Source organism: Saimiri boliviensis, chromosome 2, assembly GCF_048565385.1.
Source record: "Saimiri boliviensis isolate mSaiBol1 chromosome 2, mSaiBol1.pri, whole genome shotgun sequence".
NCBI classification, from domain to species: domain Eukaryota; kingdom Metazoa; phylum Chordata; class Mammalia; order Primates; family Cebidae; genus Saimiri; species Saimiri boliviensis.
Genome location: NC_133450.1, coordinates 169,775,428 through 169,796,229, shown reverse-complemented (window position 1 = coordinate 169,796,229; position 20,802 = coordinate 169,775,428). Strand labels below are relative to the sequence as shown.

Below are 20,802 nucleotides of genomic sequence, written 5' to 3'. Positions count from 1 at the left end.
CAGATTGCTGGTAGTTAGGGACTTCCAGCTGATGAAGACTTGCAAGTTTCATATTGACTGTTGATTTGAACATGTGGTGAAAACAAGAAATTTCTTGAGTGAAGTTGCTAAGTGACCTTAGGCCAGTTGCCTAACCCGATTGAGCCTGTGATCTCGGGATAAGCAGTAATAATAATACTGTGGTGTGTGTATGCTTTTTAATTGAGGGCTTAAATGAGCTAATAGTGAGCCCCTAGAGCAGGGATGTTCAATCTTTTGGCTTCCCTGAGCCACATTGGAAGAAGAAGAAGAATTGTCTTGGGCCACACATAAAATATACTAACATACTGACGATATAGTTGATGAGCTAAAAATAAGTTGCAAAAAAATCCCATTTAAGAAAGTTTACAAATTCGCGTTGGGCTGCATTCAAAGCTGTCCTGGGCCACATGTGTGCCGTGGTCCCTGGGTTAGACAAAATTGCTGTAGAATGATACCCGATATATAGTTGGTACTTAAAGGGTCATTTTCTTTACACTCTTCCTCACCATTATTTTTCCTTATTAATGCTGTTAAAAACATTCATCACCCTTTGTAAATTTGTGTAAGATGTGAAATTGTTTAGAATACTCTTCATTCCATTCCTTGTAGAAATTATGAATTGCATTTGGCCTGAAACAAACATACTTTTAGTTGAATAGTGACTACTACTTTGAATTGAAATTACTTGTTTTTTTGTTTGTTTGTTTGTTTTGAGTCGCCCAGGCTGGGGTGCAGTGGCACAATCTCGTCTCACTACAACCTCTGCCTCCCGAGTTCAAGCCATACTCTTGCCTCAGCCTCCTGAGTAAGTGGGACTACAGGCGTGTATCACCATACCTGGCTAATTTTTGTATTTTTAGTAGAGACAGGGTTCCGCCATATTGGCCAGGTTGGTCTTGAACTCCTGACCTTGTGATCCGCCTACCTTGGCCTCCCAAAGTGCTGGGATTAAAGGCATGAGCCACTTTGCCTGGCCTTGAAATTACTTTTTAATCAGCTAGAAAAGTACCTCAAAGAGTAGTTGTAATAGAATTCTTTTAGTTCCAGCTTACAGATTCTGACTTCAAGTAGACAGTGAGAGAAAGGTAGAGGGGAGAGGGCGAGGTAGTGGAGTGACAGGGAGAGACAGATTTTGTTAGCTACTGTAACAGAAAATTTCAGGGATAGTACCAGCCTCAAGCACTGCCAAATCTTCTGAATCAAACAGTATTATCAGTACTAGATATTTGTCAGATCCTCTTGCAGCCCAGCTCTTCTCCTTATGATTTGCATTCTCAAGCACATTTTATTAGCTACAAATTTAGAGGAAAGAGAAGAAATTCCCAGTAGTTATAAGTAAATTCCTGGATTCAATCTCACTGTCCAGACTTAGGTCACTTGCCTATTCTTGAACCAGTTGTTTTGGTCAGGGTACTTGAGTAGACTGATTTTCTAGGCCTGGCTAAGGAATATTCAGTTCTATGAAATACTGATACTGGTCGGGTATGGTGGCTCATGCCTGTAATCCCAGCACTTGGGAGGCCAAGGTGATAGGGTCACTTGAGTCCAGGAGTTTGAGACCCAGCTGAGCAATATGGGAAAGCCCCATCCCTACCAAAAAAAGAAAAAAAAAACTGAAAAATTAGGTGTGGTGGCACACACCTCTAGTCCTAGCTACTTGGGAGACTGAGTCCCAGGAAGTAGAGGCTGTGGGGAGTGGTGATTATGCCACTGCACTCCAGGCTGGGTCATAGAGTTAGAACCTGTCTCAAAAGAAAGAAAGAAAGAAATACTGGTGTTGAGTATAAGGGAGAAGTTCCCAAAAGGAAATGTAGCTTCTATTACCAGAATGAAGGAGAGTGGACACAAATCAGACAAAAATTTGATACCAGCTTACTATAGAGAAAAGGGCTTTTCAAACTGTACTTCCAGAATTCAGTCCACTGAGTTACTTCAGCAAGTTGAAGAGAAAAAGGGAGTGATAAATGATTGGACTTTCTCTAAATCATGATTACTCCAGCTTCACCTAGAACAGCTTTACTTTTACATATTTTGTATACACATCTTCTGGTTAGATTTCGTTTGAAAATGAATCTCATTTTTTTTCTTTTCTTTTCTGAGATGGAGTCTCGCTCTGTCTCCCAGGCTGGAATGCAGTGGCTCGATCTTGGCTCACTGAAACTTCAGCCTTCTGAGTTCAAGTGATTCTCTTGCCTCAGCCTTCCGAGTACTTGGATTACAGGTACCTGCCACCATACCTGGCTACTTTTTGTATTTTTTAGTAGAGATATGGTTTCCTCATGTTGGCCAGGCTGGTCTCAAACTCCTGACCTCAGGTGATCTGCCCACCTCGACTTCCCAAAGTGCTGGGATTACAGAATAAGCGACTGTGCCTGGCCTGTAAATGAATCTTGACAATACCATTGGTATAGGACAAATTAGCAGATGCTTAGGCCATAAAATATTAAAGTAGGTGACATCTTTTCCCACTCCATCCTGATCAACAAGTTCTTGCCCTACTTTTTCCACAGTCCCATTGGCCTAACTCATATTCCTAACCCTACAAGATCCAGACCTGACTCCTCCACAGTCAGATACGTGAAGATCATGAAATTAGGCAGCAGTCCAGTTCTCAACTTACAGATACTATGACTCATAAAAAAATCATCAGGTATCATTGTTTCAGGGGTACTACTTCTCCAAAAGTTGTCACAATTTGGTGACTTGATATGATCTAGTAATTGTAAAGCAGAAAAGTTAGTTATATTCAAGAAATTTGATAGATCATGGTGATACGTTTATGCTGAAATTTGCAAGCTAGGCAGTTTTAACTTATATGTATATATTATATATTGTTTGTTTTTTCGTTTTGAGTTGGAGTCTTGCTCTGTTGCCAGGCTGGAGTGCAGTGGTCCCATCTCGGTTCACTGCAACCTCTGCCTTCTGGGTTCAAGCATTTCTCCTGCCTCAGCTTCCTGAGTAGCTGGGAGTACAGGCGCGCTCCAGCAGACTCAGCTGATTTTTGTATTTTAAGTAGAAACAGAAATACACCATCTCTACTAAAATTTACCATGTTGGCCAGGATGGTCTCAATCTCTTGACCCTAGTGATGGGCCTGCCTCAGCCTCCCAGAGTGCTGGGATTACAGGTGTGAGCCACCATGCCTGGCCCAGTTTAATAGTTTCTAAGTCTTCGTCTATGGCCCATCACCCAGGTAACTGCTTCCTATATCACATTCTTAGAGCTTTTTTGTGCTCTACTGTTGACTTCCATTAAATGTCTGGTCTACCTTTTCATCAAGCAAAGCTGGTGAGGTGTCTGTGTAAATTGTTTGTTTGTTTGATTTTGAAGACAGGGTCTTACTCTTCTACCCAGGCTGAAGTGCAGTGACGCAATCATTGCTGCACTGCAGCCTTGACCTCCAGGGCTCAAGCAATCCTTCCACATCAGACTTCCAAGTAGCTGGAACTACAGGTATGCGCTTCCATGCCTGACTAATTTTTAAATTTTTTTTGTAGAGACGAGTCTCACTGTGTTGCGCAGGCTAATCTCAAACTCTGGGGCTCAAGCAGTTCTCCTGCCTTGACCTCCCAAAGTGCTGGGATTACAGGTGTGAGCCACTGCAACAAGCCTAAGTGAAGTTTTATTGGAACACCAACATACCTAATCATTTAAGTCTTATCTATGTATGGCTGCTTTCCTGCTATAACAGCAGGCATGAGTAGGTGTGAAAGAGAGTGCATAACCCACAAACCTAAAATACCTACTCTCTGGCCCTTATAGACATAAAGTTGTGGACCTTTGTTGTCTATTTATGTGGTTTATAACAGTATTTCTTCTTTTTTCTATTTTTTGGTCACTCTGTTACCCAGGCTGGAAGTGCAGTAATACAATCATGACTCACTACAGCCTTGATCTCCTGGGCTCAGGTGATCTTCTTACCCCAGCCTCCTGAGTTGCTGGGACCCCAGGTGTGTACCACCATGCCCAGCTAATTTTTGCATTTTTTTGTAGAGGGAGGGTTTCACCACATTGCCTAGGCTGGTCTTGAACTTCTGGCTTAGGCAGTCTGCCATCTTGCCTCCCAAAGTGCTGGGATTACAGATGTGAGCCACCGTGCCCAGCTGTATTTCTACTTACTGACATATAGTATACTTACGAAGAATCAGCTAGTGTCCTTATAATATCCTCAATCTCTGATGTTCTTGAAAGCTTATCTAGGGAAATATTTTTGTACTATCTGTGCTCTTTTAATTCTCTGATGATTCTCTCTTTTCTTCTGTACCCTTAATAGTTCAGTCCTCTTCATTTTTAAAACAACGAACCTTTTTTAATGAGTGGGAGGGAGAGGGATTATAGTTTTTTTCGCCTCGCATTTGAATGTATTTGCACACACACCTGCATGTACTTAATGCAAAGATGCAAGGTGCCAAGCACACACACAAAAATCAGGATTTTGTGTCATTTTATTTCCCTTCTGCTGACTTCCGTCAGTTTTATATTGGCTGTTGTCATAGAAGTCTGTTTTGTAAAGAACTATCCTATATGGTTGAGGAGAGCTGATGAAGGGAAGTGGAGGAGCAGCAGATCCCCCCATTTTGGTCACTGGATTTTGTAAGCAGAGCAGCCACTCATCAGAAGGCTGAGTAGTTAAGCTGTACTTGAAGAAGAACAGGGATAGTAATATCCCATTTCTGCTTTTTTTGCCGTCTAAATGCCCTGTGGAGTGAGAGAAAACTTCAATCCCTAGGCTTGTGAATCCCTTATCTTTCCCAAACGTTAAATTAATTTTTAAGGCTATTTATTCAAAGTTGACTTAACCACTAGAATAGGAAAGATCAGACAAATCAGCTGCAAGAAATGAAGTATGAGAAAATCCGAACTCTTTGACAAAGTATTCCTGGGAGTAAATGTGTTGAATGAAGCCAGCGGGTAAATGATAAGGGCCTTTACACTGTAGATGTAAGAAAGCAATTTATCAGGAGTACATGAACTCTCTAGTGACCACAAGTCAGGGGGAAATAAGAGTGGAGGAGGAGCCCTGAAAAAATACATGTGAAACACTAAAAAATCTGTGTGCACGTACTTGTAAATTCTTCTATTATCATGCAGTAATACTGGTGTAGTAAAATAGGAGTTGCTGAGAATGCACATGTAGTATAGCCCATACGTTTAGGGATAGGTGTTAGGAAAAGCAGCTGAGAAAGGCCACACAGTGGTTTAGAATTTGAGGAAGCCTTAGGTACATAACTTAGGTGTAGTTATGACTTGAGCCTAGATGTTGGCTGATACCCATTTGCCCGACTCATGAGGTTAGATGACCATCCTTCAGACTTACGTGTTCATCTTGTTTAGTTCCTCACTGGGCATATGTGTATAATTCTGACAGTGCTGAATGCCTTTTATGTTCTCTTAAGGAGTTTACAGTGCCCCTTACTCCTTATCTCACTTATCTTTGCAGCATCTCTTTAAGCCCTGCAGATAAGACAATGTTATTGTTTGAGAAACAGAGGCAAAATGTAATTCTATTATCAGCAATAGGGTGTACAGTAACTCAGATATGGATGGGGACTAGAATTTAGGACCTTATTTTGGCTTTTATCTCTAGCTAAGAGATGGTGTTTCTTAAATTTGAGGAGAAAAAAAATAACCAATTGTTGAAATTTTTGTTTTATTGAAAGTGTTTACTCTGAGAATGGTCATCCTCAGCTTATTCTACTGAGATAATACAGTTAGCTGAAATACAACAGAAATTCCCAAATGTTGGCTTCTCATTTGTTTCCATTTTCGTCTATACCCTTAGAGCTATTAATGAAGTAACTTCTTTATAAAATTATGACTTTAATTTTCTTTCCTTTTTATCCTGAATAACTTTCAGAAAACATGCCAGTGAACACAAAAGCTATCTAACAGGTGACTAATGAGAGAAATTAGGAAAACTAGGTTTTTGGGTAAACCCCTGTAGCTAACAGGACTTGAGTTAAATTACTAGCCCTACACACAGATGTCAGCTTTCCTTATTCCCTCCAAATAAGGTCTTTTACTCCTATCGTCTAAAGAACACCATCTTCCTCTTCTTTAACCATTCATGTATTATAAGGGGTGAATCTTATTCATAAAAGTGATATAGATTGAGCCTCCCTGTATGGCATGAGTTAGGAATGGTTTTGGTTTTGGTAGGGGGTAAAGGACACCATCGTTAACTTGAGTCGAACCATAGTTCAGTTAACAAATTAATTAGGTTTTTAGCACCAGCCACAGTCATTTAAAACATCCTCAGTGGCTCTTTATCTTGAAGTTAAATGTGTTTTGTATTTGTTGTTGCCTGCAATTTATAAACACATCAAATTACAAAATAGAAAAGAAAAAGGACAAAACAGAAAGGAGGTGTCAGATAACTATTTTCTTTGCAAGATCTTGCTTAAACACCTGTGGCGAACATTCATTCATCTATAGAAATGGAGCCCTAGTAACTTACAGTGATGTTTCTGACTCCTGTTCTCTCTCTTTATTCCCACCTCCATCACTGGAACTTTGGCGGGACCACCGCAGCCTTGGATAAGCTCAGCACGCAGCACCTGTACCACCCCACGCAAGTGGAGATTGTACAGTCCAACGTCGTGTTTGACATCAGCAGCCTGATGCTCTACGGAACGCAGGCAGTGCCCGTGAGGCTGAAGATCCTGCTGGACCGCCTCTTCAGCGTCCTGAAACAGGAGGAGGTGCTGCACATACTGCACGGCCTTGGCTGGACCCTGCGGGACTATGTCCGAGGATACATCCTTCAGGTAGGGGGAGGACATGAACACTGGTGTCTGGGGCCCGCTCTGGGTGGGGAAGGGTTAGAGCCCTTGGCAAACCTGGTCTCCTTTCTGCCCCTTGCAGGAAGGGCTGCACACCCTCCTCTGGGTAAAGTAGTCATTTCAGTGGGCTTGTCAGGGAAGGGAAAAGGAGAGAGTGGAAGCAGGCCACCATCGGGCCTCAGGGTGTATTAAAAGAAAAACATGGCCTCTTGCCTCGAGTTACCTTTGTGTGCACCTTTTTGAATTCAACTCTCTACAACATGGGCTTCCTGGCTTCTCCAACAAGTCTTATTATAGCCCTGTTAAAAAGGAGGGCTCTTTGATGTGGGTCATGGGTGTGTGAAAATCTGAAATTACCCTTCATTTCGGTTCGTTAGGGCTTTTTTCCATACTCAGTTTGCAGCAGGTATGGTGTTTTTCTGTTGTTTGTGTACCTGCAGGTACACATGTGACTATTTATTGTTTCTTCTTCCAAATCAAAGGTAGAACTGTAATTCATATAAACAGAATTCATATAAACAGAACCAGTAAACTGTCATATCGTAGGCTTCAGATTTCTGCATTCTGAAACACACAGACTTGGTTTTAGATTTGGCCTTTGCAGAACCTGTTCTTCCAGCCTTGAGCGTCTCCTTTGTATCAATGGCACTTCTGACCTGGTAAGGGCTTAAGAGTTTTCTGGAAGGCCCACAGCCTTCATGCACCCCCATCTCCCATCCCTCCCTTTCTTCATCTCATTTTTGCAGTATGTCGTGTGTCATTTGCATTGTATACTTTGCCTCTGAAACATGTTTATGGCTCTCTCTTTTTCTACAATTGTTGAGGGGTCAATGTTGAAAACAGCATTTTGGGAGACCGCAGGATCTAAAGGGGCTATACTGGATAATGAAGAAATACTTGCTCCTGCTGAAGGAGATCTCAATTTGAAAAGGTAGAATCTGAAGCAATTTTTGAAATTTTCTATGAAGGTAATACCAGGAGATGTGACCCCTTCAAAAACAACTGGTTTTGGCTGTGCCAGCCTTGTATAGTGCTGGAGATGTCGCTACTGTTTATTCCCTGAGGCACTGTGTATTGCATGACGGGCATTGGCTGCCAGCTTGACATGTGAAGAGTAGGGAGCTTCAGTCTCCCCCTCTTTTTAACCTGGCATCAGTACACATGAATTCTTGTCATTTTCCTGTGTGATACCTCCAGCTGTTAGCTGGAACAGGAGAGCAGTGCAAGGGTGGTGAGTAGAAGTAAAGAAAGACAAGGGAGGTGGAATAACCTGTCTGCTCTCAGACTAGAATGACGTCTAAATTTAGTGAGAATCTCAACTTGAAAATTTGGCCCTCAAAAGATGAGATGATGGTGATAATAGTAACAATTATATATTACGTTTTCAGTTTAGAGAGCATGTTCACAAGCATTATCTCATTTGCCTCTGGATGGGGATATTTCAGTGGGGTAAAGTAGAAAGATAAGTCCTGGATAGTTAGGGGACATGAGAGGGAACAAGGTCTAAGAGGAAGGAGCCAGGAAAAATAAATCAAGGAACTGGTTTCACAATTCCTGCTTATACTGGCCCCAAGATGCATGCAGTGCTACATCCTTTTACAGTCATTTCCACAACATGATTATTAATGTCTGTTTTGGATGGATTTTGCCCTACACAAAGAGAAAAACCTCTTACAGTTGTTTGTATGGAACTGTTAGCTTGGCTAACAGTCTTTTCTTTATGACAGACCAGCAAGTATTTTGGCCCAATCTTGTACCATCTTTACTATCTCCACTATGCTGCTTGTACTTCCGTCATTAATATTATCTTTCAGTTTCACGTGTATTTGTTGCCTAAGATATTTATACCTGCATACGTATGCAGAGACACAAGCATATAGATTGCATCTTTCTGTCCAGAAAAATAGGTATGTGCAGGGCTATGCTGATTTGCAATTTTAACAATTCAGCTTACGTAGCCCTTTGATAGCAGTAAATATAAAGCCTGATAATGTTTCTGTGATACAGTCCTATTGTTTTTTATTTTACTTGAAATAATTACTTAGATGTTAATTTTTCCTCAGTATTTGAACATATCTCTAATGCAAATATTAAAAATGTAAATGTACTCTGTATTTCTTTTTGTACGAGGACCCAGTATTTAGCAGAGGTATCCAATCTTTTAGCTTGATGGGCCACATTGGAAGAAGAATTGTTTTGGGCCATGCATAAAATATAACACAAACAATAGCTGATGAGCTAAAAAATAAATATAGCAAAAAAAAAAAACAAAACTCATACTGTTTTAAGGAAGTTTACAGATTTGTGTTGGACCACATTCAGAGCCATCTGGTGCCACATGCAGCCCAAGGGGCTGTGGGTTGGACAGGTTTGATTTAAAGATACAAAATTGCAAGAAAAATTAAGTTTGAGAGGAAAATTCAGTAAAACCAGGAACTAAAATTTATAAAGTCTCTTATTTTAGGATGAAATATTGCATAGAGAGAACATTGTCATTTATTGTGACACTTAAATTATAATTAATTTTTATTATTTTAATACAGATTTTGACAGTCTCAAATTTAATATAATGTTTCTCCATTCAGAGTCTAACATTGACATTTTGAGAAAACTGTAGATGATTTTTACATTAGAGTAATTCTAGGTTTAGTTTCTGTCTTGCTTTATTGGTAGAATTGATGTAATATGATTTTATTTAAATGATGGTTTTTGTCATTCAGCATTTATAATCTTGTTCTTTGTGAAAACAGTTCTTGTTTTGGGAAAAAAAGCAAAAGTTTTCAGAACACCAAAACCGTTATCACTTACATAGTGAGAAAATGCTTGTTTTGTTAAGGAAAAAGACAGAGACTGTAAAAGTAAAACCCTTTTCTTCTAAAGTAATATTATTTGGTAATCAGCCAGTATTTTAAAGATTGTATGTGGTAATGATAAGGTGTGCACAAGTTACTTTGAATATAATTGTATATGGCATTTTTGTAAAAGTAGGCTATAAAATGTGTGTCCAAAAGCTGTGGAACCCCATAATGCACTATTAGTGTACAAGTCATTTTATCTGGCTAAAACTCAATTGTCTTGTAGCCCTCAAGGCATCAATTTTAGCAGTATTGCTCTCAACAACAGTATATTGAATATTATGTCAGTTAAAGGAGAATAATTATCTAGGCAGGTTAGGGTGGCTGTTAGTCTTACCACATATTGACTTGGTTAGCAGTTGGCTATAGATTGTGTTTCTGGGCAAATGAAGATGTACGGTAAGTTGAACCAGTCAAGCCAGGATATTAATTTAACTCTCTGTGGGCTCAAGCCTTCATCCTTCATGTGTACCCAGCTACTCCTGCCTTCTGAGATACCTTTGAATATGGAAGAATGACAGTTGTCTGATCCGATTTTGAATTTTTGGATGTAGGGGGAAGAAGGGAACAGGACTTTGAAAACTATGTGGTTATAAAGACGTCATTGTTAGAAAAAGGGAGATGTTAGTGATGCTACAGAATCATTTAAAAGGCTGGCACAACGGTTAATCCTGTACTTTTGAAAATAAAATTAATTTTCTCTTACGTGAATATATATTCACAAGCTAGGCAGTTGAGTGTAACATGCATAAAATAACTTGGACTACAGCTGCATAAGAAGTCAGGTAATATGTAAAGGACCCAGTATTCTCCTGTCTACTTATTAAAGTATTTATTCAGAAGGCACAGAAAAGGTAAGTTAACTTTTAAGCATTTTACAAAAAAACAACGAAAATGGGAATATGCAATTAGATGCTCAAAATGAAATATAAGAGAGAATATGAGGTTTTCTTCTACTACTAAAGATTAATTCCGGCTGGACATGGTGGCTCACACCTGTAATCCCAGCACTTTGGGAGGCCGATGAGGGTGGATCACGAGATCAGGAAATTGAGACCATCCTGGCCAACATGGTGAAACACCCGTCTCTATTAAAAATACAAGAATTAGGGCCGGGCGCGGTGGCTCAAGCCTGTAATCCCAGCACTTTGGGAGGCCGAGGTGGGTGGATCACGAGGTCAAGAGATCGAGACCATCCTGGTCAACATGGTGAAACCCCGTCTCTACTAAAAATACAAAAAATTATCTGGGCATGGTGACGCATGCCTGTAATCCCAGCTACTCAGGAGGCTGAGGCAGGAGAATTGCCTGAACCCAGGAGGCGGAGGTTGCGGTGAGCCGAGACCATGCCATTGCACTCCAGCCTGGGTAACAAGAGCGAAACTCCGTCTCAAAAAAAAAAAAAAAAAAAAAAAAAAAACAAGAATTAGCCAGGTATGGTACCATGTGCCTATAATCCCAGCTACTCAGGAGGCTGAGGTGGGAGAATTGAACCTAGAAAGCAGAGGTTGTAGTAAGCTGAGATTGCACCTTTACACTCTAGCCTGGGCGTTGCAGCAAGACTCTGTTTAAAAAAAAAGAATAATTTGTAGTTTAGGTCTGTATCTCATGATACATTTATTGACCATGAATAGAAACAGTGGCCCTCTTTTTTGTCCTTCTCCCATTTCCCCCTCTGTCTTTGACCTAGGAAATAAGAATACAGGTGATTATCGTTAGTGAATTTAGTCATTTAAAAATCAAGTTTTCATAGTCTTTCAGTTTGAACAAATAACTGACTTGCTAGGGCTCGTCCATCAGCCTGTCTGTGGAGATCTCTTCATTTGCAGGTGGGTCCTACAGAATTCAGAGAAGCAGCCCAGACATTCTGCATATTTAGGTCGGGTGTCTGCAACCTTATGAGAAGAGTAGTAGTGTTGCCCCTCTGAACTCTCCTGTGTCTTACTGGCACAGTCAGGGCATTAGAAGAGCATTCCTCAAAGATGAATGGGGCCATCTATCTTTGAGAAGTCCAGTGTTAGATTTGGGAGTAACTACATGCTGGATCCTTCTCTTAAGTTTCATATACACATGAGCATAATACAGGCTCTAAGGAGGCCTAGAGTAAGAGCCTGTGAGAGTAGAGAAGTAGCTTTCACCAACCTTTCCCACTTCATAACCTCTTCCTTTCAAGCTCATTCAATGTGTTTAGTTCCTGAACACACTCAGCTCTTCCCCCACATGCATGTAAGGTTTCTTCTGCCTAGAATACCCGGCTTGTGTCTCTGCATGGGTAATTTCTTCTCTTTTGGGTATCAGTCAAAGTCTCACTTTCTTACAGAGGACCATCCTTGCCAACGTAGGTCTTTTCTAGTATAGCTCTATCTTAGGACTGTGTTTCCTTCAAACTCCTAACACAATTTCAAATCAATCAATTAAGTCAACTGTAAAAATGTTTATTTTTCTGGCTTCCTCACTAGAGAATGCCACAAATACAGAGCATTCAATAAATATTTGTTAAATTAATGGCTAAGAAAACCTGTTTAACTTGGTATAGCTTGATGTTTCACCATGGAACTCATGAAATAGCCAGTAACTTCAGTTGGTCAAAAGGTCCTTAGTTTTTTCTCCATGCTTCCTAGGGACTGATTGCTGTAGCAGCAGCTGGGCTGTTGAGGGTAATAAGAAGAAAAGTAAAGGCTCCCATGCTTTCTAGCTAGTGGTCTGTGTAGAGTAAGTGTTTTGTGGTATCCATGTGGTAGAAAACATCAATATTAAGCAAACACTTGTATTTAAACAGCTCTTTGCGGAACAAGTTCATAGGTTACCTCTTTTCCTCCTCTTACACCATCCTCTTATAGATGTTGCCAGTGAATTAACATTTGGTATAGTTGAGGCTCAAATAAGTTAAGTGACTTTCCCGTGATCATGGAAGTGTTAACTGGCACAGTTGATCCACTGTAAGCCTCCTGAAGATAACACTCCTCTTGTTTATCACTGTTAATTCACTTCCCAACACCAGCACCTAGCTGAATACATAATGAGGTGTATTAAATATTGGAAGGAGGACATTTTGAAGTTTGACTTGAATTCAGATCTTTGACTCTGTGGATAATATTTGGATGCTTGTTTTCTGTTTTTAAGACTACCAGCCTGACTTTCCAGAATGTATTATGTGAGAGTCTATAGATTCAGAGTGGCATGATTTTGGGGAAGAGGGAAGGCCTGAGAGTCTGGAACTGACAAACTAACTTAAGATCTCTTGTATTCAGTGGCACACCATGTATGTCTGACCTTGGGCAAAACTGGGTGAAATGGGTTCCTCTTTTGCATTCCTTTTCTTGCCTGTTTCCTGATACTCTATTTCGTCACCTTTACTCCTATTTGCTCTCATTTCTGTGACTAAAACTTGTTTTCCAGATCTGATATTTATCCCTAATGCTTTATTGTAAATTTCTGGTCTTTGACTTGCCTTTCCAGGAATATATGCCTTTTGTAGTTGAGTATAAAAACAAAGATTTTCTACCTGGTTAGTAAGATTTCAGCTATACCACGTGCAGAGAGTAGGAGATGCAGTAGCCTTTCCTGGGTTTATAAAAGCCTTTCGAGTTGGATGGCAAAAGGGCTCTGGATAGTGAGACAAGATTGGGTTAAATGTGGAAAACTTTGTCATTCTCAGTCATAGTAGCTTCATCTTTAAAATTAAGAAACCTTCCCATACCCTTCTAAACTTAAGATAACCCTCCTGTCCCTACCTTTGAGTGGCTAAAAAGATTAAATAATATAGATGAAATGTATGTTGTGAACTTCTTCTCAATAAATTTACATTTTTTCCTTTATATCTGTGTGTAAAGTTAACTCCGACTAATTATAGCAAAGAAATACTAGTTACTAAACATGTTTCTCTACAGATGTCAAATGCTTAAAAAAAGACAGGGAATGTGTTTTAGGCGTTAGTAAGATAAATTGCAGTTGTTTTAATAAGTACATCCTGAAATACTACTAGTGGCATAACACAGCAGAAGTTTGTTTCTCTTTTCTCTGCAAGCCTAGTCTAGTGGTGAATGCTTTCCTTCCATAGGTAATTTGACAAGAGGTAATTTAGGGCCATTGCTATTTTACGGCTCTGCCATTCTCTGGGATTGTAGATTCCTCATCCAGGTGGCAACCCTGAGAGAGGGTGCACGTTCTCTATGGGATATTTTCATGAGTCAAACTTAGAAGTGTAGAGGGGTGCTGCTTCTCACATCGCTGACCAGAACTCATGTCTAAATGGGACCATGTGACTGAGAGAAGGAGCAGGAGTGATGGGCTTGGCAGACACTCCCAGGGAAAATAAGCACAGGTCCGTGCCCCACTCATGTGTGGTGGAATAGCTATAATTATGCCTTCTTTTTATAGAGTTGGACCAGAAAAACTCAATGCAGCAGAGTTGTGTAGTGAAGGCAGATTCATGGGCTTGAATCCTGGCTTCAGTTCTTTCTAGATGTGTGAAAAAATTAGGCCCATGTCTTTATTCACCTCAGTTCACTCACCTGTAAAACAGGGATAATAATAGTACTCCTGGCTTTGATGCGAAGGTAAAGTAGAATGATTCACATAAAGCATTTAGTAGTGGCACTTGCTAAATATCCAGCCAATGCTAACTATTAATATGATAGTGAAAAAGATGACGATAATAGACTATTACAGACTACCACCAACCTGGTCATTTTAGAACTTTGTTTCTATAAAGTAACCTTAAATCCTGGATTTCACTCGGCCTCTTTGAGCACAATGCCTTTCCAACCAGTAGAGCAAAAAGGGTAGCTACTATTTAATTATCAATAAATAATACACACATACACACACACACAAACTTGTATATATGTATGTACATATGGATGTACTTGGATATAAATAAGAGGCAGGAGTATGTAGTAACAAAGGCTTTGGACTTTAGAGTTGGACAGACTTGGTTGTGAAATTTGGTTTCCACTTTTGGTAGCTCTCTTAGCCAGCAGAGAGACATACTTGAACATCAGTTTCTTCATCTATAAAGGTTAAATCAAAGGATATTTTAAAAGTATGTAATATAGTAACTAGCCCATAGCACTCTTAATAATATTAACCATTACTACATTGTGAAGGTGTGTATTTATATGTGTGCATTTTTAAAAGTAATGGTTTACTGTTTTTTTGAGACTGAGTCTTGCTCTGTCTCCCAGGCTGGAGTGCAGTGGCATGATCTCGGCTCACTGCAGCCTCCACCTCCCCAGTTCGGATGATTTTCCTGCCTCAGTCTCCTAAGTAGCTGGGATTACAGGTGCCTGCCACCACATCCGGCTAATTTTTAAATTTTTAGTGGAGACGGGGTTTCACCATGTTAGCCAGGCTGTTCTCAAACTCCTGACTTCATGTGTTCAACCCACCTCAGTCTCTCAAAGTGCTGGGATTGCAGGCATGAGCCACCACGCTCGGCCAAGTAATGGTTTATTCTATATATGACACTGTTATTTTTTTTATCATCTTTGCATTTTCCTATTTTATCAACTCTTCCAAGACTTTACAAGCTCTGGCACAGAATGAATGATTACTTTATGCATTTGTTAAAATAGAGTTTCTAGGATTGTACCTTATTACATAAAGTAAAACATTTAAAACAGTCAGCCTTTGAAATGGGTATTACCTGACCTCACAGGTTTTTAGGAAATTTCTGTAGCAGAAAGATCAGTGAATCTAGATATGAATTAATTTAAGTAATCCTTCAAATAGCAAAAATTACTGATTTATTAGTATATGTTGAGTATGTAAGAGGAGATCTCTCAGAAAACTAACACTCTAATGGTTGAGCTATAAACAAATGATGGAAAGTTGTATGATATAAATTATAGAAATATACAGATGACCCAGAAATTTGACATAAAGGAGGGATTATTTGTCCCCAAGTAAAGATAGGATTATCAACACCATGACCTAAGGAAGGGGTCCTTGCATTATGTTACCAATACGTGAATCTTTTTCAGGAAAGAAGGATCGCATGTGTGATTGGTCAAGATCCCCCTGTCTTTGGTGGGGGTATGCAAAAAAATAGATCATTTAGAGCAGTGTATTGTATTTATAGTGTCTGTTTTCTAAGGTGCTTGGACCACTCTACAAACACTGTCCTGGCAAGCCTCCTAACCTCCCTATTAGAGAGAGAGTGTCACAGACTATTATCCTTGGTTTTAAAGTTACTGTGATGGGAGGCCTCAGGCAGAGGCAAAGCTGGAAGTGGAATACACGGATTTTGAATCCCTTGCCAAAGCTCTAACTGTTGGAACAGCAGTGAAAATAAACACCTTAGATCCAAGGACAAAGCTTGATGTTTTGTGCTCTGAGTTAAAATATTCCTCCCCTTTACTGTTGAAAATAGAAATATATGGCATACCAGATTCCAGGATGGAATGCAGTGATGGCTGGAATAGGATTTGTGCCCGTGGGACATGAATAGGGGCTTTTGCATTCTCCCAGGAGGAGCAGCAATGAGTCCACAGCTCACTGGCCAGTCGCCATTTGATAAGAATCAGTTCAGATTTACTTGAAATGGATATTGTCTGTGATGGCACTGATTAAATTGTATGATCTCCCGAGCAGCACTCATACGTCCTTCTTATTGAATTTAAAGTGGAAAGCTCTGAGCTTTGGGTTTAAACCTTAATTCTAGCACCAGTTAACTCTCTAGCCATACAAAAAGCACAAAATTTCTTTGAGCCTTATTTTCTTGATGGTGCCTAAAAAAAAGGAGTTTTTAAGATGAAGAGAAGTAATGTTAAATTCACAGTGGAGCTCAATAAATTTAATTCCTTAATTAGAGTCACCTCCCAGTCCCTGCCCCCAACTCTTACGTTTCTAGAGCAACAGGAGCTTTATCAGTCTTTGAGTTGCCCATACATTTTATTTGAGCTACTGTGTCTTTTTCTAGTATTTCCCCCAATTTGACAGAAGAGCCCAGTGGAAGGTGAGGGGTAGTTGCACAGGAACTGAAATCCTCTGTGACTCTAACAGAGTCATGGGAAAGCTCTCAAGGCTGAGTCGTAGTCTGCTTTCTGTTTCCTTGGAGTTATCTATACGTCATGTGCTGGTAGATGACATCTTGAAGGGCTGTGAAAAGTAGAAAATGAGATAAGGATTTATGTGGGTTTCTGGAAGCTTTTGCTAAATTCATACAGATGAAACAAACATAAATAAAGATACATTTATTTGTTTTCTGCATGATAGCCATATGTAATGCTGACAGAACTGGAGAACAAAATGTAGGCCAATACATTTGCTAAGAGAATGAGTGACCACTACCAAATTGAGTTACTATAGGAAGACCTGTTGAAAAAGGAGAGATTGTTAAGGAAGAAGAGAGGTACTGTTTACTCAGTAGAAAGGAATCCAACAAGGCTTTTTTTCCATACAGGAAGAATGCTATGTTGGAAAGAGGTATGAGCAAGTTTATGGGGGAGACTAGAATCTCAGTTAGGTGAACAGCTTTGAGCTGTGGTATTGGTGAGTGTGGCTAGGCCAGGCCTTGGCCTGATGATCAGAAGCTCTTCTTGATTCATCCGACGTTTGCATATCACCATTTCTTCCTGAGGGAAGTCACTCGTGATTCTGACTGTTTACAGACCTGTCAATTGTTGCAGAAAGCCCTAGATTTTATAAGACGTAGCTAACTAGCTAGTGATATCATGAGCGATTGTTTTACAAACCTACTATTGTGGTCCTGTTGCTGTCTAGGAAGTTTTTTCATTCGTTGGTGGCAACTGAGTGATCTATTGTGTCCACTTACCCTCTCTCCCCTTCCCCTCCCTCTGTCTTCCTCTCTCCCTTTCTTTTTCTGTCTAGGTAGACTTGAGATGGGGGACTTGCGTGACTACAGTAGATCACAATACATAAGGCTTCCAAAATAAGACAGTGAAACATTGACTGGAATGTATTTTCTGCTCAAACTCATCTTCAGTTTACTTTGTATTTCTTACCTGTTAACCTCCAGATAAGCATTTTTCAGAGACTTTGAGAATCCAGGGTTCTCTCTGTAAGGAAATATGTTAACCTGATTTCCTTGTTCTCATGTAATTTTCTCTCTTAAAGCCGTAATAATAGTGTCAGAGGCGGCTTTCTAGTTAGTGTGAGTAATGTGGTTACTGTATTTTCTATTTTTATTTTAATGTGCTTTTCCTGCTGTGGATTTTTTTCCTTTTCTGATTTTGAAAACAGCAGTTGAGTAAATGTGGTTATTCAAAGACTGGTGTAAATTGCATCTTCTCTGAGATGTAATTTTGAAGGAAGGCTCTGTGCACAATAGGAATTTTTTTTCAGATTTCCTTAGTAGGATAAATAGGAGAATGTTTGGAACACAGGCCACTGATAGTATTGGTTTATGATCATAGTAGGTCAGGCTGCTCCGGAGAAATTGTCATTTAAACGATAGAGTATCCCATAGGTTTTGTTTCTAGAGTATCTGTTAATATGAAGTCTGTTTATATTTTATGGTGTGTTGATAAGGCATAAAATTAGGTAACTGGGGAAGCACCTTAAATTGCTGCATTCATTTAACTCTTTATAAGTGTGCACACATGTTTAGAAATTTTGAATCAACAACAAAATGCACTTTAATTCCCCTGGAAAGAGTAATTAAGAGCTACTTGTCTCTGTGTGCTGTCATCTCTGCCAGAATTAGAGTTCCTGCTGAGTATATTCCATTGAGTCAGCCATCATTCCATCACCAGCAGGGATTGCTTTTCCACGTATTGACATGTGAGGGAATGTCTGTCTTGCAGTAGCCATGGGCTTGTGCCAGATTTTGAGATCCATAGAGGCAGTTCTGGGAGCTTTTCAATTCTGAATCAGGGTTCCAATTCATAATAGCCGAGCCAGGGAAACCGGGTTGAATCTGTGGCCAAAACCACGGTAAAAAAAAACAAAACTTTTCCCCCCTTTCCCTTCTTGCAATGCTTTATTGCTTTAAAATATGAGTGCCTCTGTCCATTGATTCTCTGGTGACTTTCCGTTGGATTCAAATTGTGGTCTCTTAGGTGAAAAGGTCAGTGTGTTACTCATTCAGCCACACATCGATGGAGATTAACTGAGAGCAGTACAAGACATTTGGATCCTGCCAGACCTAGGGCACCTGAAGGAAGTTTCTTTCTTTTCTCTCTAGCCTTTACTATGCCTGCTGCATAAGAGGATGGCCCTGTCTTCTGGGAGTGGGGGAGGGTTTTGATTGGCTGTGTGTTAACTGCCTCAAATCCATGGCCATAGGGTGAGTAAGAACCCTGGAGAATCAAACATGTCATCTTAGTAGCATCACCTGATTTAGTGCTTTTCCTCAGGTCTGAGACGTCTCAGGGGGCCTTTTTCCCTTGCAGCACTGATCTTTCAATGAGGTGCTAGTGTCTGTCCTGAGCAATAACAAGGAAAAACCATGAAGTGTGAACAGCTCTTATTAGGGGGGTAAATGTCATTAGCGCCTTTGTAGCCTTCCCTGCAATCTGAATGCTCTTGTCAAAGAGCAACTTACTGAAGCCTCCTTTAGAATCACATAAATGGGACTGAAGATGCTGAAGTTTTAATTTTAATTAAGCAAGGCTATTAGCTCCCTTTGCCTATACATTTTTTTAGCCAGTTATGCTTGTATGTCTTATAAGGACAATGTCATATAAGGCTGTTGAAAAATTATCCACAAAAATTATTTGAAGGATTTGAGAAATACTTGGTCAACTCTAAGTCAAAGTTTTAGATATAGAGACCCTATACTCATGTGCTCAACCATTGTAATATGCATATTGACATATGTAATATGAGAAAACACTAGCATTTTGAGTTAATAATTAGATCAGTTTGGATTAATGGAAAGTTTGAAGCTTAAGAGTGTTTAAATAATGATTTCATTGTTTTCAATATACAAGTGGAAATGTTTCTCCAGTCAAAATTCCCCATGGTATTCTCCTGAAACAAAATTTTTGTATGTAGATATTTGCTTCTTTTGCAAGTTTGAGAATTTCAGAGTGACTTCTGGTTATTCTGGGTTGTAACTTGGAGTTACAAAAAAATCACATTAAATAGTTGCAGGGTTGCGAGGGTCAGATACAGAAAATTTTTTTTTATCCTATGCATATTTTTAATAAAAATGAATTGAGACATCTGGTTAAAACTTTGGGAGGTGCATCTAGAAAAGTTACAGGTGGTGAATAGAAATTTGCTCCCATTGCTGCTAATTTAAGATGTATCATTTGATATATTCTGTTTATTTAGTGTATAGTCTTCTAACTGTGATCCTCCATTCTTTTTCAAAATTCTAATGAGGTCACAGATTTTATATTTCTTTTTTTCTTTCATTCTTTTTGTTTTTTTGAGATGTAGTCTCCCTCTGTTGGCCAGTTTGGAATGCAGTGGCATGATCTTGGCTAACGGCAGCCTCCACCTCCCTGGCTCAAGTCATCCTCCCACCTCAGCCTCCCAATCATCTGGGACTTTAAGTCCGTGCCACCACACCTGGCTATTTGTTGTTTTGTTTTTTGTAGAAATGGGACTTCCTCATGTTGTGATCTGCCCTCATTGGCCTGCCAAAGTGTTGGAGTTAAAGACATGAGCCACCACTCCCAGCCATATTTCCCCTGTTTTGAGGATTCAGGAAAATGTATTCATTCAACAGATAATTACTTGAGTTACTGGTATATTAAAAGTGGTAAACAGATAGACACCATGTCCCTCTGTTACAGCTTTCAGTTTAGTGGAAGTTGGTGGCTCAGGCTAAGTTAACAGAAAGGAGAGATCATTGGGTATGTTTTCTAATGAAAAAATAAGTAAGATCTATAATTATTGCAGTCATAAATTATATGTAAATAGACTCTTTGGACATATTACCAATTTACTTGAAAAGTTAATGCTTTAAGGAATTTTAAACATTCTTCAGCTGTCTTGGTTGTATTTTAGTAATATTAATTCAAACTCTGCAATTAAATGATTGACTAAACAAAAGTAAATTTCAACCTGGCCCCCACTTTTTGAATTAAAAACATTTATATTAGTTTCAATTAGTGAGATTTTGCTGTCCATTATGGAAAACCAACTTATTTATTTGAGCATAGAAGGTAAGCAGCAAAGATATATTTCCTTCCTATTCTTCAACTAAAATGTTTCGGAAAGTTAATAAA

The 20,802-nt window shown here is 39.5% G+C and overlaps 1 protein-coding gene across 6 annotated transcripts in view; it reads left to right on the top strand.

The window, feature by feature from the left end:
- The window catches only part of BNC2 (basonuclin zinc finger protein 2), a 450,289-nt gene that overhangs the window by 315,017 nt on the left and 114,470 nt on the right, over nucleotides 1-20,802 (top strand). For all 6 annotated transcript variants that reach the window (XM_074394875.1, XM_074394876.1, XM_074394877.1 and 3 more), the window contains one exon: nucleotides 6,553-6,788. In XM_074394875.1, coding sequence (XP_074250976.1) covers nucleotides 6,553-6,788 — 236 coding nt within the window. The remainder of the gene's footprint in view (nucleotides 1-6,552; nucleotides 6,789-20,802) is intronic.